A 17,554-nucleotide genomic window follows, 5' to 3' on the forward strand; every position below is an offset into this window, starting at 1 on the left:
GCTGTGATTCCTCAAAACCACACACACCACAGCACATTCCCAAAACTGCACAGAGGTTGACTCCAGTGTAGTTAGACTAAAATACAACAGAATAATCAATGAAATTATAAGTTAAAGGTGTAAAGAAGGCTTTACAACAGCTTTTATATTTTAAGATTTAGAAATACATCTTCCAGAAATCCAAAGAATAAGAGAAATGATATTATTTGGATTCATGATATCTGTTATTCTAACATCCTCTTTAGGAGACTGTGTGTGAACTTCTCTTTTCACTACAGAAAACAGGAACTAACAATTTACACTGTCAAACTATTTCATGTTTAAATTCCTGAGAACCTCTTTGGAGATCGAGTGTTCTCCACTGGCCGGGTGGATTCACCGGTGCCGACTAGGAAACAGAAAGCAAGCAGCCGTCTCTCTGTGTCAAAGTCCACTGGTTTGTTCATCTGTACATCAACACCACTTCCTCTTCACTTCCTGGCTCCACAATATTACACAACTTCTCCTTTGCTCCATCTGAACTCAGGCACTGAGGCGCTTTGTCGCTTGATGGTCCTGGAGAAACAGGATTCATGAGCAGAGTGAGCATCACCTCAGTCGCAAGGAGACGTTCTCGAGTCAGGGCCTCGAAGCTCTGAGGAAGTGTCCTCCTCTAAATCCCTTCTTCTATCAAAAAGCCTTTCCTGATTTTATCTGAGTTTCTTCTTTTAGTAAAGTATCTATACAGGAAGTGATAGAAGTGATGTTCTACCAGAAGGACTTTTTTTTTTAATTGGCTGATTCTTTATTTGATTTCTGATCCAGAAACATCTGCTTCTGCTCTCCGCTGGTGGCAACTTATCATCAAATCATCATAATCTGAGTTTGTGGGTTTTTCTCCATTGACATGACTGAAAAGGCATTTTTATAATAATAATATAATATTGACACTATTATCAAGTTATTTAAGGTGAGAGATCAATCAGGACATACTAACAGTATTTATTAATACTCCCAATTCATTACAGGATTCAGTAAATCACTATTAAATTATCCTTGTGTTTGTAAGAACTCATATCTCATGTATGTGTCACAAAATATTCTTTAAGTATAATAAAAGTACGTGAGTAGGCGACAGAATTGCACCTTTCCTTTCTGTGTCATATTATTGCATCATTATTATTACTCATATGGTAAAATGCATTTGAGCGATCAGACATATTCAGTCGAGTGATTATAATAAAAGTAGTGATAATACATTTTATTTGTATTGATTATAAAAACAAAGAGCAGATAAAGACAATAACTACACATATAAAATCAACGTCAGAGTCGAGTCAAATGAAGATAATTCACTTTAGTCCAAATCAAAGCCCATGTTTGTTTGAGTTTAAAGAAATAAATGGAGCCTTATTTAATTCTGCTCGTTTTTTATTTCAATTATTGATTTTCAACTTTCACTTTTTCAAACTTTTGAAGATAATTTTGTGTAAAATAATGTATTTGTGTCTGACTGCATATACTATATAAAGCAAATGTAAATATAGGAACCTTGTTTTTTATTACCAGTGTTTATCTAACAAAGTGCTCTCGGGAATAAAGCTAATTAGAATTTTGAGCCTTTATTTTGAAACATGTGTGAGTCGATGCCGTGATTTCCGGTGTGTGGTGTAAACACAAACTGCGTCTCCACTGCCACCGTGTAACGATCTGACACACACACTAACACACACACCCTGCTGCTGCTCTATAAAACCTCTCTCTCTCTCTCACACACACACACACACACACTCACACACACACACAGAGCCATTGAGTGGAGGAGGAACTTTCGACCTGAAGCATCATGGGCATCATCTTCTCTCAGATCTTCTCCAGGTTCACCTCCAGGACACCGGTCAGGATTTTAATGGGTGAGATCTTTAAAACTTTATCAAACTGATGTTCAGTCCTGGTTCTGATTTCTCATGTTCAACTTCATCAGGTGTCAAACTGCTTCTGAAAGTTGTTTTTATTTATGTTGTGGCTTCTAATAACTAATAATCGTCGTGTGTAACGATTCAGTAATTAACTAATACCAATAATTGATAGATACACAGTTTGAAAAGATATATATGATATTATTATTATTTTTATATTTTAACAGTATCTACAAGAGTAAAATGTTACACATTAATGCATCAGACATGATAATCCAATAACATAATATTTGATAGAAAAACGTTGTTTGATCCTCTTGCTACGTGATTCTTATTGTGTTTGTGTGTGTGTGTGTGTGTGTGTGTGTGTGTGTGTGTGTGTGTGTAGTGGGTCTGGATGCAGCAGGTAAAACCACTCTGCTGTACAGACTGAAGTTGGCCGAGGTCGTCACCACCATCCCAACTATTGGTCAGTCTGTTACAATGTGTTTATGCAAAAGAATATTTTAAAGGAAATATATGTTAATGTTGTGTGTGTGTGTGTGTGTGTGTGTGTGTGTGTGTGTGTCTGTGTGTGTGTGTGTGTGTGTGTGTGTGTGTGTGTGTGTGTGTGTGTGTGTGTGTGTGTGTGTGTGTGTGTCTGTGTGTGTGTGTGTGTGTGTGCAGGTTTTAATGTGGAGACGGTGGAGTATAAGAACGTCAGTTTTACAGTTTGGGATGTTGGTGGTCAGACTGTCATCAGACCTCTGTGGAGACACTACTACACTAACACACAGGTTGGTAACACCACTGGTCCACTGGTCCACTGTGCCACTGGTCCACTGGTCCACTGTTCCACTGTTCCATCAAACACTCCCAGTAATGTCTGTGTCCTCCTCAGGGTTTGATATATGTGGTCGACAGCAACGACCCCGAGAGGATTAAAGAGGCTGCAGATGAGCTGCATAGGATGGTAACACACACACACACACACACACACACACACACACACACACACACACACACACACACACACACACAAACATAAATTGATTGATTGATTGATTGATTGATTGATTGATTGATTGATTTCCTGTTCATTCACCATGTTGCTGTGTCTCAGTTGGAGGAGGACGAGCTAAGAGGCGTGGCCCTGCTGGTTTTAGCCAACAAACAGGACTTGCCCAGGGCCATGTCCGTCAGTGACATCACCACGGCCCTGAGCCTATCAGGGATCTCCCAGCCGGTGAGTGACAGATCAACCTGTGGACCAGACGTCCTGGAGGTTTCATTTCAACTTGACATACGGCGAGTCTGAATCTCTCTGTGTGTCTGCAGTGGGTCGTCCAGGCCTCCTGTGCCGTCAGTGGTGCAGGTCTGGTCCAGGGTCTGGACTGGCTCTCCACCCAGGTCCTCAGACAGTAGGAGCTGACGTGAAGCTGCAGAGTCCTTGAACGCACCAGGATGTGAACTGAGGGGGAAACCAGGAGGAACACCACTGATCCCAGTGGACTGGACTTCTGACGTCCAGCTCAGTAGAAAGACATTGGACCGCTGTGACCTCGTCCTCCTCAAAATGTAGTTTGATCCACACTGGTGTCCTTTTAACATAAATATAACAACGAGGTGTCAGATCAACAAGTTGAAACGGGGGAATCCTATTTATTGACATGTTCCTGCTGCAGGTAGTTTGTTGTTGCACAAACAACTTCATCATCACAAACAAATCGAACGTGGAAACTATTGTTGTAGCTCTTGATTCATTACCCTGATGTTTGGTTTCTCTCTATGGTATGTTTAATTTTTTCACACATCAGACTGTATAAAAAATGTATTATTTATATATATATATTAAAGTTTTCATCGTGTCCTGTTTGTTTGTTTGTTTGATTTTAATTCAAATGACCTCTCAAAGTGAACATGAATATTCTCCAGGGGCAACTTTCCTAGTTTCCTTTATTTCTATTTTTCCAAATTTGCTGAACTAATCTGTAAAAAGATTAAAATTCCACTTTGAATTAAAAAATATCTCACTGAGGCAGACATGCCCAGAAAAGAGTTAGCAGCTAACAGGTCTAAAAAAAAGATTGTTTACGTGGCTCAAATGAAAAATCCTTTGTTAAATGTAGGTGTGTAGCTCAGGGAGGTTGGTTTGATGCGAAAACAGCAGAAGACGGACTCAGACGGGTGGAGTTAGTGTTTTAATTATCACTGAAAAGCCTTTTTATTAACCATGACACTAGAACATCGATCACATATTTACAGTTCAACACCGTCCATCCTGTCGTGATGTGTCAGTTGTTAAAGTGCAGCTCCACCAACACGAGGTAACTTCCTCCCACAAGACAACAGAGAAATCAACTCTTCATTAGTAACTTTTGTTTTCAGCTTGTTAACATCCCCACAGCCGACTGAGGAGGTTCGTCCATCGTTCATGCAAAGTCAAAGACCTGTGGACCGAAGCTCCATCTTCTGCAGCTCACTCGGGTCGCTGAGAGCCACTCGGGGGGGGGGGGGGGGGGGCTGATTAATGAAGAAAAAACCAATGGAAAGCGCAACAGGCCCCAAAGCAACGACCCAGGTACACACGTGTGAAAGCACAGGTAGATATCGTGACACCAGGAGAAACTCACGACAGAAGAGAGTGATGAAGGACACGTGCTTCAGTTTAGTGAATGAATCCAATGAAACTGTTAGGCCCAAACTTTAGGTATTTCTAAAGAGAGAAAATCTATTCGGCAAACCGTCGAAAAACAGGAGAATCAGAAATAATCTTTTCAAACAAATTCAAACAAATTTTTTTACCTAGATGCAGTTTTAGTTTATCTGAGGAAACGATGAGCACTTGCTTGAGTTGGGTGGTCCACAGTAAACGATTGGGGTTTATATAAATATCCGTATTTAAGGAAACCAGGAAGAGACTCGAACAGGGGTCGAGAAGAAGGAGAAGAGTTCCGCCACCTGTTTAAAAGTCTCATTCATTCTATTAACCAACAGATTCGTTTTTTAGAAACGGTCCAAAAGCCGAAAATATTGAATTTATTACAACAGAGAAGGAAACTCACCCAGCTCTCAACAAGAGGGTTAAACCGTTCCATCTATTTTTACTTGACCATTAATCGGTGACGTTCAGACGTTATTTTTCACCCTGGAGGGAAATGAATGAAGATCACAGGATGTCTTCTCAACCGGAAGGACTCTTCAAAATAAGAGTCCCTTCTCTCTCTCTGACTCTGTCTCCTCCTCTTCTTGTTTTAGAACATTACATGTCTGAGCCGAGCTGGCCAAAGTGCCCTTGAGCAAGAGCTGACACTGTCTGAATTCAACTTCTGCGTTTTCTCCGGAGTCAGATCCTGGTTATTTCTCCTCTGTCAGTATTTTTAGCTTTTTTCTTTATAAAATAATCATATAAAACAGAAACTTACAGGTTAATCTATATTTTTTGTTCTTTTCTGGAGAGCGGAGCCGATATAAAAGCGTTTTTACACACAGAATAAAACACGTTATGAGGAGTTTCTTCGTCCAATCCTCCTGCTCCTCCTGCTCCTCCTCCTCCTCCTGCTCTTCCTCCTCCTCCCCATATAGTGAGGGTGTGTTCAGTTTGTTCTCTATTTTCAGAGTGATGGGGTCCATCACAAATATGGGAGTCCATTAGAGGGAGCACATGTTTTCCAGTCCCAGGCAGCCGGGGTGGGCGGGTGGCGTTCCCCTCCTCTGATTCCTGAGCTGCTGTTTCGACAGAACCAGCTGGGACCTGCCTGGGAAGTAAAACATGCCTCCGTGTCATCAGGCCTCCGACTCGCCCGTCTTCTTCCCCTCGTCCCCAGCGTCACCCTCCTCTGACGGGCTGTTGCTGAGCACTAGAAACTGTCCGTCAGCGGCGGGCGGGTTGGCAGGACGACTCGAGGCCGCGATCAGACGACTCTGCTCCTCCAGATCCTGGAAAGACAACGCTTGAGTTAGATATCGAATCTAGAAAAATCCCCTGTCTGTCAGTCGCTAACACATCTCAGGAACCGTTCATCTGATCGGCTTCACACTCCACATGTGAATCGTTCAGGGCCCAGGGAGGTGCAGAGGTGGATTTGGTACAATTCAGACACATGATATGTTCTATACTAATATTGGGGGGGGGGGTTAAAGGATCAAAGGTCACCTTCTCTATCTGTCTCTGTTTGCTGAGTTCCTCCTGCTGTTTCTCTTTGGCCTTGTCCTGCTCCTTCCTCTTCTCCACCGCCTTTCGGTCCTGCACAAACCCCGCCCCCCAAGAAAATGATTCACATCCACAACGACACCTGATGGAATCATCATAACATCCACATAATGTGAGGGAGTCGGCTCATAGACTGTTTATCAAGATGGATGATACGTCTCTACTTCCTTCCACGATCCAGAAGTGAAGCTAGAACATCATGGAGACAACCGCTGCCATCTTCTGCCAATGATGCAACTTGGATTTACATCAGTGTGAGAAGAACTCATCATGACAGAAACCATCTTCCACTACAATGGAGGAGGCAGGATTTATGACCTATAATGTGGCCAGCCGCCAGGGGGCGATAAAGACACTCTGGCTTCACTTTTGGGGAGTTGACATGTCGTCCATCTTTATAGACAGTCTTTAAACTGAGTTTCTAATGAGTCTCACCATCTCGGAGTGGAAGGCGATCTGCTTGGCCAGACCGACACTGTCACAGATCTGAAACACATGACGGAGAACAGACAGGTCAGACAGGCAGACGGACACAACGGGGGGGGGGTCAGACAAACGGATGGAGAGAGAGAGAGAGAGAGAGAGAGAGAGAGACGACCTTCTCTCCGTCGTTGTTGGACTCAAAAATGTAGCCGACGGCTCGGCTGTCTCCACTCTCACTCGCCGGCTGCAAGACGAAACCAAACAGCCTCTTGTTGTCCTGATGGGACGAACACTGGAGCACGCTGGACAGAGGGAACTGCAGCAGGAGAGAGGAGGAGGAGGGGGAGGAGGAGGAGGTGGAGGAGGAGGAGGAGGAGGAGGGGGAGGAGGAGGAGGAGGGGGAGGGGGAGGAGGAAGACAAAGAAGGGGAACAGAGAAAGATAAAAATAGAACGCATCATGAACAATTAGACACTGAAACGAAAACAAGGATCTAATGTAGAAAGATCTCTTACCCTGAGTCGAGTGATTTGTGTCTGAGGATCGATAAGCCTGAAAGAAATAAGATACTTTCATTAAAATACTAAACTGTTTAGAAAAGAGTTGAGCAAACAGCTAAGGCCCAAAAGTCCCCTTACGAAATCCACATTCAAATCCACTGGATCCAGATGTTTATTTGGATCTGCACCAAGTTCCACACACTCATAAATATCAGTCCACTGAATATTGTTGATTTGTTTTTATTCTTCTATCTCACAATGTTAGAGTGGTAAACATAAACCCGAGATCCACCTCTTCCACAACATTTCATGCAAATCAGTTGAGTAGTTTTTGAGTTTTAAATATTTATGACTCGATGATGTTTGGGTGACTTTATGACTCTGTGGTATTTCCTCATGTCAGGACCAACTCTAAAGATTTTGCTACACACTAATCTTCCAGGAATAACTTTAATAAGATTCTGTGTGAAGTTGTGTTTCACTAACGGTGATCAAAGACTCTTCTGCTCTGTCCAACACGTTCACAGTATGGCTGTAATGAACACTTACAGCCTGTAGGGGGCGCTACTGGGGCTGAAACACTCGACAGCAGATTCCTGTGTGTCCAGTCCTCACAACACAACATTTCTATGTCGTTCAGATTTGGCTTCACCCTCACAACACAGTCGCTGCCTGGTTCTTACTTGAGGCAGTCGCAGGTCACCAGCAGGTGGGACTCCGTCATCCTGAAGATGTTGTGGATGGCTCTGGCAGCCAGGATCTGTCTCATGGTCTCAGAGATGACGTCGGGGGACTCGGGCGTCCTCACCTCCATGGAGCCCAGGAAGCGGACGATGAAGAGCTGGTGGAGGATCGACTCTGGACGACGCGGTCACAGGAAATCACACAGACACACACAAAGACAACACATACAAGAAAATGTTTACAGTACAATTTATATATAAGACAAGACTGAATAGAATCACAATTCTAAGATATAGAAAGTAAAAATGATACACGTTACCTTCACTCTCTTCTGATGTGCTGTCTCCAGACTCTCCGAACGGATTACTCCTTCTGAAGGACACACACACACACACACAAACACACTTCATTGCAGATAAACCAGGAAGGATGAACACAAAGTTTTCTAGCATCACTCTGTACCACAGACAGTAAAAAGCTCTGAACACAATGTCCAGCACTCCAACAACACAAAGGGACAATATATTGTAGAACACTTTGAGGAGGACTCACTAATGACAGAGAATAATTCTATAGTAGCTGTGGAGCATGAAACAATTTTTTTCTAATCAATATTTTAAGTGTATTAGTAAGTGGATCCCCTCAGGTTGAGTGGGAGACGATAGGGAGACATGATTTATTTTTTGCGAAGATCAATTTTGTATTGATCCTGTTTAGTGTTTTACACACACACACACACACACACACACACACACACACACACACACACACACACACACACACACACACACACACACACACACACACACACACACACACACACACACACACACACACACACACACACACACACACACACACACACACACCTACCTGCCGGACTGTGCTGCCGTCTTGCTCTGCCCTGAGATTTCTTCGCTGACGGGGGAGATGATGTCAAACTGGATGGGCGTTTCCGGTGCAACCAGCGCGTCCAATGAGAGAACAGAGAGAGCGGGCGACGGCTCGGACCCCACCGAGCTGATACTGCTCGCTCGGCCCACGCGTCCTTTACTGGGATGGAGAGAGAGAGAGGGGGTTAGACATTTGACCTGGCAGCTGATAGGCTGTGAGGTCAGAGTCAGAACTACCTGCTGGGTCTCATGCTCTCGTGTCTCTGCTGGAAGGACGGTGAGGGCGTCACAGCCTCAATAGCTGATTGGTTCACTCTGGCTGCCAGCTCCTGCCAATGGGAAGACGCCGGTACAGTCAGCACTAACCAATAGGAAAACTATTTGAAAGCATCTTGTTTTCTGCTTCTTGTTGTTAATCTTGTTTCATATCGATCCACTGACGTTTAATTAGATTCACAACGTTGCAAAAACTATGTGGACACGTAAACAAAGCACTGACCAAAACCAGGGCTGTTGTCTAAACCTAAAAATATCTTTTAAAGTTTCCTCTGTGACCTTTGACTGGGATGGAAGTAAAGAAGGGAAGACGGACACAGACCTCTGCGTTCTCACTCAGGTAGATCCTCTTGGAGATGTTGTTTATGGTGGAGATCCACTGGAGGAGGAAGCGGCAGATGGACAGAGTGAGAAATCACCAGAGCAGCGGACAGACGTCACAAGCACGAGACAGACAAACAAGTTACCTCCTCACAGTCCTTCCTGGTCTCCGACTGCAGCGTCACCACTCTGACGGGACACAAAGCAGGAAAAGGTGGCGTCAGTACTTAAAAAGACGAGAGTGAGTCCGATGGGAGTTACAGTGGAAAGAAGGGGAAGAGCTCTGACTTCTTGCCATCGAAGGATGTGACCTGGAAGCAGAAGCGGCGGTCGTCGCTGTCGACTGCCATGACGGAGCTGTTGTCCAGGTCTGTGAGCAGCCCCCCCGCCACCTCTCCACGGCCCTGCTGCATCAGGTTACCCCCCTGCGTGAAGAAGTACTGTCGCTCCCAGGATGAAGACACCAGACCTGTTTTACTGAGAGACACACGGAGGGGGCACTTCAATGAACTCACAAGTGTCAACAACTTATTGGTAATTTCACCAGCAGAGCATCAGGGAGCAGGGTCCCAGCTCATAATATATAAAAACTACTAAACCGTGTATATAACAAGAAACACTTTGACTAAACATCAGTGTGATTAGAACTAGCAAAATGACATTAACCCTTTCTGTCTAAATGTTATGTACTTTGACTTTTTAGTTTGTTCCATGTCCCATCTGCTAACATGGAGAAGGTGGGGTTTGTGACCTATACTGCAGCCATTCACCAGGGGTCGATCAAGATGGTTTATGTCGTCCATCTTTATATATACAGTCTGCGTCAATGAGTGTTTGTTTCTATGTGTGTGTGTGTGTGTGTGTGTCTTACTTGCGGATGTACAGGTAGCCCTGTTTCCTGGTCAGGTTGCGACAGACAGGTGAGAGGGCGGGGTCAGGGTCACATGGCGCATACAGGGTGTCACATGATGTCTCTATCTGCTGGATGGTCTGCTGCATCTGCCCCACCTCCGCCTCCATCTCCCGACGGACACTAAACACACACACACACACACACACACACACAGTTATAACATGTTTAAAACTCGAGTTAATGTTGATTAATACTTTGTATTTAAGGGTTCTTACTTCTGGACGCTGGTTCCTATGGTTCCCAGGAAGTCTTCCCACTGCTGGGTGAGATTTTCTGACCCCAGCTTGAAGAAACTGATCTGCACAGAGAAAACACCACAAACAGAAAAACTATTGATTCCAAATGAACCTGTTCACTGCAACAACTACAACATCACAGCAATGTTTCTAACCGACTTGTGACTGACTGATAGTCACAGCTTCACCTGTCAGAACGAGGTCCAGCAAGTCAGAGAGCAATGCTGAACAATAGATCAGTAAAAAAGACGGAGAAGTCGTTAAAAAACTGTGTGTGTGTGTGTGTGTGTGTGTGTGTGTGTGTGTGTGTGTGTGTGTGTGTGTGTGTGTGTGTGTGTGTGTGTGTGTGTGTGTGTGTGTGTGTGTGTGTGTGTGTGTGTGTGTGTGTGTGTGTGTGTGTGTGTGTGTGTGTGTGTGTGTACCTGGGCCTGCATGTAGCCCAGCAGAGGCTCCAGCAGGGCCGTTTTCTTCTTGTACTGTAATGTGTTCAGTGAGCAGAAGTAGTGCATCATGGTCTGGTGCTGTTTCTTGCGGGAAGTGTAGACGTCCTCCACGACCTCGGCCCGCATCTTCAAAACAAACCAGACTTCACTCTCAGCTCAGTTTCCTCAGATGATATCATATACTGAGATATTATCGTGTGGTCACAGATATTATATTTAAATTGATGACTGTGTTGTGAAATGTTCATATAGGAACAGAACTTTTCCAGAACTCTTACAACTGGATAATGAAGAAGTTAAATGTTTAGAGGCTTAATTGTTTCTGCTGAAGTTTCAGTGTGGACACTCAACACGACAGAACTCATTTCAAAGCTTTATCTGTAGTTTCCTCGTGACAAAATTACACAGTTCTCAAATACAAATTATTTATACATTATAAATTAAATAACTTAGGTGTTTAGTATTTAACTGTGGTATTAAAGTACTGAAGAATAAACCCACTACCTTGTCATTGTCCCTCTTCTTGGACAGGCGGCTGTATCGATTATTGGCTGTGTCATGATCTGCACACAGAAACAGACAAACCTTCATTTTGAAAGGTGAAACATATTTTCCTCATCTTTCCTTTTTTCCAGCTCGGCAGAAACAAGTTAGTATCGATCAAGACAAAAAAAAACATGGTGAAAATCAAACAATGGTATTTTTAAGTCAAACGAAAGAGGGTCAGAAATGCATCAATCGAAACAACCTGACAAAGAGTAGTGATGATTTACCATCACTGGATATCTGGAAGACTTCTTTCAGAGTGAGGATCTCTGGAAAGAGACAAGAAACACGTAGATAAGTTATAGAAGAAGTTAAAGTATAAGGGTTGGTTCTGCTTGGTAAATTAACCACATACAGAATAAACACATACTAGTATAAGTGAACTTTGCCTGTGTGTGTGTGTGTGTGTGTGTGTGTGTGTGTGTGTGTGTGTGTGTGTGTGTGTGTGTGTGTGTGTCCTACCCTTCAGGTCTCTTTCTTTGAACTGAGTGATGGGAAACATCATGGCGTCTGCGAGTTGGGTGGACAAGACAGCGTGACAGGAGCTCAACTAGCAGGAGACAGACAGAGAAGATGGACATTTCTAATTGTGAATCAGATAAACAGATAAACAACTCGTTATTGCAGCAGAGAGTCTACTTTTCAAAGTAAAGCGAGACACAAATCTGTGTTTGTGTTCTCTCACCTCATCGATGACTGTTGCAAACTGCTGCAGGGTGGAGCTCATCACCTCATCATCGCCCCCTAGAGGAAAACGCTGCACACAACAACAACAACACCACAGAAGACATGAAACTGTGAACTCATTCCATGTGTTGAGCTGCCGTGGAGAAAGGATATATTTTGTTACGTCTTTACTGAAGGAGCCGACTGAATCATCTGTCTCACAGCCAGGAAATGACTGTTGCTTACAGATGATGAGAATGTGTTTCTTCTTCAAAATTATATATCAGAAACATGTGAAGTCTCATAATCAGTCTAGTCTTATATTGAATATTAGGATCATTCCATGTCAAATCATCACATTACATCACTTTGTGCTGCACCCTCACAGATATTAATGAAATTTGTCGTGCTGATTCGATCACATGAGAAACCAATGGAACCGGGAAAAAAACAGCCAACCACTTAGATAGATAGGAGCTGAAAAGAAGCTTTTAAACTATATGAGAAACTATATTTATCTCTGACCTCAGTATAGAGGATATGACAGGTCTGATTCCCCTGTCAATAATATTCTAACTCTGTTATATCATATTTAGGATCTGAGACACGTCACATATCGGCTCCATAAGTCCATCAAGTGACCGAATCAGCAGGACAAATTCCATTTAGATCCGTGACGGAGCGAAAGCTGATTTGACCCAGAGTGACCCGATTCAGGTCTTGTGTTGGAGCTGGTAGGCGGATGTTGGTAGAAAGCGGGTCACCTGTTTGTCGTACTCTTTCAGCAGCCTGGAGGTCAGGTGTGTGGCAGCACTGAGCTCGTTCTGGAAGAATAAACAGGCACAGCGCTGAGCATCTGGAAACACACTATTCAATCAGCCACATATTCATGTCGCTGTGTGTTCTAGTTGTGTGTGCGGTGTGTGTGTGGTGTGTGTGTGTACCTGCGCGTCATAAATCCTCTGCATTGCCTGATAGAGCTGTGTACAGTAGTTGGAGACGGCTGCAGTGTCCTCCTCAAACACTCCCAGCAGGGAGCGGGTCTGCACACAGAGCACACAACCGAGTGGTGAAATGAAGCCTGTGTTAAATCATAAAACCTCCAACCCCCGTGTAACTGCCAACAACCAAACCAGCCTGGAGCCACACCTGCTGCCTCTCCCCGCAGCCCATGTGTCTCAACTGCATTTTTTGTGAGAGGTAAAAAAACTGTTTAATGCAGAAGTCGGCACTGAGAGAATTATTCCACCGCCACATAAAGGGCAATAACTAAAAACCGTGACTTAGTGTTGGGCCCAAACGTCTGTTGGCAAGAGTTCAGAAATCAACATTCAAGATTTGCCCAAACTTTTGCAAACAACTGAGAGTTTTGGCATCAGTGTAGTAAACTGCAAAGCTTTGGGACGGTGATCTGTGAGGCCTCGTCCAAGATTCATGGAATGAGCTTTCCCATGGACGAGCCCTTCACTACAGTGACTGACTGTCCATGTAGATGTCCAACTCGAAGAATTATACCAAAATGTCCCTTCAATCTGTCTATCTATCTATCTATCTATCTATCTATCTCATGGGCAACCACTCAAATTATTAACTCACACAGTCATTCCATTAATCTGACAGACATTATACTGGGCATTGCCAATAGATGTCTCACAGTGATATAGAGGGGGGGATGTCCCATTGCCAGTTGGACCTTGAACATCAACAGCTGGGTATATAAATATTCATCCCTCTTCCCCTTAAAGGGTCCAGTGTGGAAGATCTAGAATCTATTGGCAGAAATTGAAAAGAAAAATAATCCTAGAATGTTTTTACTAGGATTTGTACATCTAAATAGTACAAATTGTGGATTTCTTCATCCTAGAATGGGCCATTTATATTTAAATACTTCATATATTCACATCGGGTCCTCTTTACGGTGGACGCCATGTTTTCTACAGTAGCCCAGACTGGACAGACAAAACACCTTTTGAGTTTTTAAGACCACTGAAGGCTGCCGCAGCTTCTCTGTCATGTTTGGGAGGGGAGGGTGAGGTGAGGGGTGTTCAGCTGCAACATGACACTTCACCACTAGATGTCACTAAATTCTACACACTGAACCTTTAAAACTGGATCCACACCAACATTTAAATGGTTCTTTCCTGGCCCATGTTGAGTTGCTCCAAAATGTGTCAATCAGGTCAGAATTATTCGCGTAGTCCTGCTGACGAGGGGAAACATAACTTCTTTGGCAGAAGTTATAAAGGCTCATGAATAATCTGACTATGACCAAAACTGAGAGAGTGACCTGATCATTGCATCTCCACTGAACTGATCCTACTCTTTTAATCCACCTGTCCTAAGTGCTAGAATCAGGCCAACTGTTATCTACCATGACCTGGATCAATGTGCATCTGCACTGACTCTGAATCCTCCTGCACCTCCACAGAGTCCAGCCCCTGATCTGAGGTCGAGTCCCGAACCTGATGCTGTGCCTGAGCATCTTTCCCCCCCGGCTTGGAGTGACAGAGAGCAGCTGGATGACACTTCCGCTTGGCTGAGAAGCATTTAGCTCGGTGGCTAAGGAAGTAGCAGCCTGGTCATTAAAACGAGCACATTTCAGTGTGAACCAAAACCCCGGGGCTGATGTTTGACACTTTGACCCGGTGACTCCATCGCCTAGAAGCCGAGGAACAGCGGGCGTGTCGCGTGAGAGCTGCCCGCTCCACAGCTCTGGTTCGCCGGCCCGTTATCATCATCTCCCCGCTGGTTGTTGTTGGCAAACACCGAGGCTACAGAGACAGCTAGCCCAGTTAGCATGCTAGCTAGGTGGAGGCTCCGGGCAAAGGCGTGTGTTACCTGCGGGCTGTCCTCCAGAGTCTCCTCTATCGGCAGCTTCTCTATCCCGGGCATGGCTGCGGCGGGCGCGCGGGAAATCGGTGCCGATCGACGGGGAAAAGACGCAAGAAATCACAGCGACAGCTCCAGAAGCTCCAGGAAACCTCCAACACCCCAAAACAGATCCACCCAGCTGCTCGAGTCCCGCCCCTCGGGTGCATTCTGATTGGTTAGAAAGTGACAACCACGGTGGTGATTGGTTGGTTGTTTAAAGGGTGGGAAAGGCGCCATGTTGGATCTGAGCAGTGTCGCTGTTCCGCTGTGTTTGTGTGGAAATCAGAGCCATAATGGCGGCGCGTCTGATTCTGCAGGTGTTTGTGGAATTGTATGGGAGACTGTAAAAAAAATAACTTTGTTTTCTTTCCTTCAATTTAACTTTATAACAATACTTTGCACAACCCTCCATTGGAGCTTATAGTGTTTTTATATTTTATATTTATACTTGTACAAATACACCACAGCAAATTCCTTATATGTGAAAGCCTGCTTGGCAATAAAACCTGATTGTGATTCAGTGAGTTTCATGCATAACGTTGTCAACTACTTTGAGGAACAGAAACAACAATACTTCTTTAAGGATGCAAATAAAAATCTTTGAACTTGTTTGAAAAGGAAACTTACTGTCACTTGTGAAGCTACAACAAACCTGTCAGGATCTCAGACTTTAAATAAAGATGTACAGCATGTGTGCACCTCCTTTTTACAACAAAAAATAGATATAATATACCATAATATATAAAAAAATTATACTGGATGCAGGTGCTTCCATGTTCCTTCATGATTTGGAGTCGGATATGAACGGTGGTGAAGCAGGAGTGGAGTCAGGGTGTCGACACATCAAATAACTAAAACTTACCAAAATAATTAACATGGAAATTTGAAATTTGAGTGTGTCCCATCTATTAACATTAAGAAGGAGAGGGTTTATGATCTACACTGCAACCAACCACCAGGGGGCAATCAACGTGATTTGGCTTCTCTTTTGGATAGCTTTCATGTCGTCCATAATTACACGCAGCCTATGGTCAAGAATGAACTTTCTCCTTACTGGGGGGGAACCAGGGCACCATGAGGAACAGTTTCTTTACCACAGCAGCTCAGACTGCTGCCCAAACTGTGGGGGCTGAACATGGGAAGCTCCAACTGTCCGATTGGCGGTTGTGGGTCTCAATATTCAGCTGGGTCCCGGTTTCATTTGCGCCGCCAAAAGAGTTTGCCTCTTAGGAAATTATAATAATTTGTTGCTGTAGGATGCTTATTTGTGCGAATCATCAAAGAACCGTTTGGGGGAAGAATGGTTCAGCTCAGGGCGGTGGTACAATTCCTGCACTTCCTCAGACACAGCTGTTCCTCTGGGAAGAGGCAGAAGGCCTGAACCGTCCCTGATACTGAGAAGTGGTCTGCAGCTGCCAGGACCTCCACCACATGATCCTCTGTCATGGGAACAGAGTGGGTGTGGGCGTAATTGATGATAAGGTGCATCATCTCTGGGATAATGTGCATCTGCTCCTCCTCGGTGATCGTGCCAGTGAAGAGTGTGTTGTGGGTTCAGCAGTTATCAGGGTCAACAGGGTTATGGAAAGTCCACTTATTTAACACAGTTGTAACATCTTCAACTTTTGGACCAAGCAGGAAATCGTCAGGCTGCAGGTCTGTTCACAGCTCCATCACGATAAATGCTTTTCAACGTAAATCTGAAATATGCCCATCACAGTGTCCCAGAGCTGATCGGGACTGATTTAAGAAAATACTTGTTTTGTCTGACCAGGAGTCCGAAAGGAAAAGGTTTTACTCAACATCAGTTTACTTTCATTAAAGACAAAGATATCTGGATGGGAAAACTGGTTTAAAGATGATTCATCAATCTGATTTAAGGACTGATTGTTTCAGCTGTAACAAGTTCACATTACTTTCTCTGTAGGAGGGACAGGCCAAATATATGTTATTATAAATATATTGTATTCAAAGTATTTTGTGATACGGTTTATTGACTGCAAGCATTTGTACTAACCTTTGGCCACAAGAGGGCGATATACAGACGCTGTGGTAGTGCAGTCCTGAGAAGAGGGGATGGACAGAAACCTTTTTTAAATATACATTCTCTCTCCAATTTTGGGAGGAGAATCATACTCACAAAAACAAGACAGAAAAATCCCATGAGCCTTTTGCAACTTTGACTTTTGAACTCAACTTTTTTATAGAAATGTTTTCATGTATTTGTCTGATGATTTGTCACCGACTCAGATTATCTGACAATAAATCAAGGTGTTAGAGTCAAGAACTGGCCCCATGCTGACTTCTGATTGGCCCTTGAAGTGCTCCTGTCCTGTCAGTAGTCTTCTAAAAATACTAATCACAGCCTATTTTTTTATTTGACTATTTTATTGCTTATTTTATTCTCTTGTTGACGTAATTCTATCGGCCACTGCAACAAATCAATTTCCCCAGTGTGGGATCAACAAAGTTTATCTCGTCTTTTCTTATCAATGCTAACAACAAATATGACATTTTGTCTAGAAATTTTATTTTTCTAAACTTGGTCGTGTCTGGAAACAGCTTTAGACTGAATCAGGAACAGTGCGTGGATGATTGACAGGGAATTCCCCCGGCTGTGTAAATTGTGGCCCCTTCATGGCCCCTGAATTAGAGAAATCCTAGATCCGCCACTGTAGAGATCGCACGCACGC

The 17,554-nt window shown here is 43.8% G+C and overlaps 2 protein-coding genes across 3 annotated transcripts in view; one reads left to right on the forward strand and one right to left on the reverse strand.

The window, feature by feature from the left end:
* The window catches only part of LOC128461616 (uncharacterized), a 7,025-nt gene extending 3,335 nt beyond the window's left edge, over nucleotides 1–3,690 (forward strand). Inside the window, exons 2-7 of one of the 2 annotated variants that reach the window (XM_053446630.1) lie at nucleotides 1,787–1,892; nucleotides 2,287–2,367; nucleotides 2,565–2,674; nucleotides 2,779–2,850; nucleotides 3,001–3,123; nucleotides 3,216–3,690. In XM_053446630.1, the coding sequence (XP_053302605.1) occupies nucleotides 1,826–1,892; nucleotides 2,287–2,367; nucleotides 2,565–2,674; nucleotides 2,779–2,850; nucleotides 3,001–3,123; nucleotides 3,216–3,302 (540 nt within the window). In that variant the 5' untranslated portion in view covers nucleotides 1,787–1,825 and the 3' untranslated portion in view covers nucleotides 3,303–3,690. Of the gene's footprint in view, nucleotides 1–1,674; nucleotides 1,893–2,286; nucleotides 2,368–2,564; nucleotides 2,675–2,778; nucleotides 2,851–3,000; nucleotides 3,124–3,215 lie in introns of those variants that run through there. The other variant, XM_053446620.1, reaches the window with a different exon arrangement.
* A 375-nt stretch (nucleotides 3,691–4,065) lies between these two features.
* Nucleotides 4,066–15,006, reverse strand: appl1 (adaptor protein, phosphotyrosine interaction, PH domain and leucine zipper containing 1). The gene is made up of 22 exons (XM_053438220.1): nucleotides 14,829–15,006; nucleotides 12,935–13,033; nucleotides 12,755–12,814; nucleotides 12,010–12,081; nucleotides 11,787–11,874; nucleotides 11,552–11,593; nucleotides 11,283–11,341; nucleotides 10,758–10,904; nucleotides 10,315–10,397; nucleotides 10,058–10,219; nucleotides 9,475–9,663; nucleotides 9,333–9,375; nucleotides 9,188–9,244; nucleotides 8,827–8,918; nucleotides 8,570–8,749; nucleotides 8,016–8,068; nucleotides 7,696–7,870; nucleotides 7,028–7,064; nucleotides 6,689–6,829; nucleotides 6,526–6,576; nucleotides 6,034–6,123; nucleotides 4,066–5,816 (listed from the first exon to the last, which is right to left on the reverse strand). Exons 1-22 carry the CDS (start codon nucleotides 14,880–14,882, stop codon nucleotides 5,664–5,666), a joined length of 2,127 nt encoding a protein of 708 aa, XP_053294195.1. The 5' UTR covers nucleotides 14,883–15,006; the 3' UTR covers nucleotides 4,066–5,663.
* Nucleotides 15,007–17,554: the final 2,548 nt, after the last annotated feature.

Source organism: Pleuronectes platessa, chromosome 2, assembly GCF_947347685.1.
Source record: "Pleuronectes platessa chromosome 2, fPlePla1.1, whole genome shotgun sequence".
In the NCBI taxonomy this organism is placed as follows: Eukaryota; Metazoa; Chordata; class Actinopteri; order Pleuronectiformes; family Pleuronectidae; genus Pleuronectes; species Pleuronectes platessa.

What these genes read in the sequence shown, in the direction of transcription:
- appl1 (XM_053438220.1), bottom strand. Translation starts at nt 14,882, where the DNA reads ATGCCCGGGATAGAGAAGCTGCCGATAGAGGAGACTCTGGAGGACAGC. An exon ending in ACATCCTTCGATGGCAAGAA is followed by an intron (nt 9,376 to 9,474) that starts GTCAGAGCTCTT and finishes GTGTCCCGTCAG; the next exon opens with AGTGGTGACGCTGCAGTCGG. An exon ending in AACAGAGACAGATAGAGAAG is followed by an intron (nt 5,817 to 6,033) that starts GTGACCTTTGAT and finishes TTGTCTTTCCAG; the next exon opens with GATCTGGAGGAGCAGAGTCG.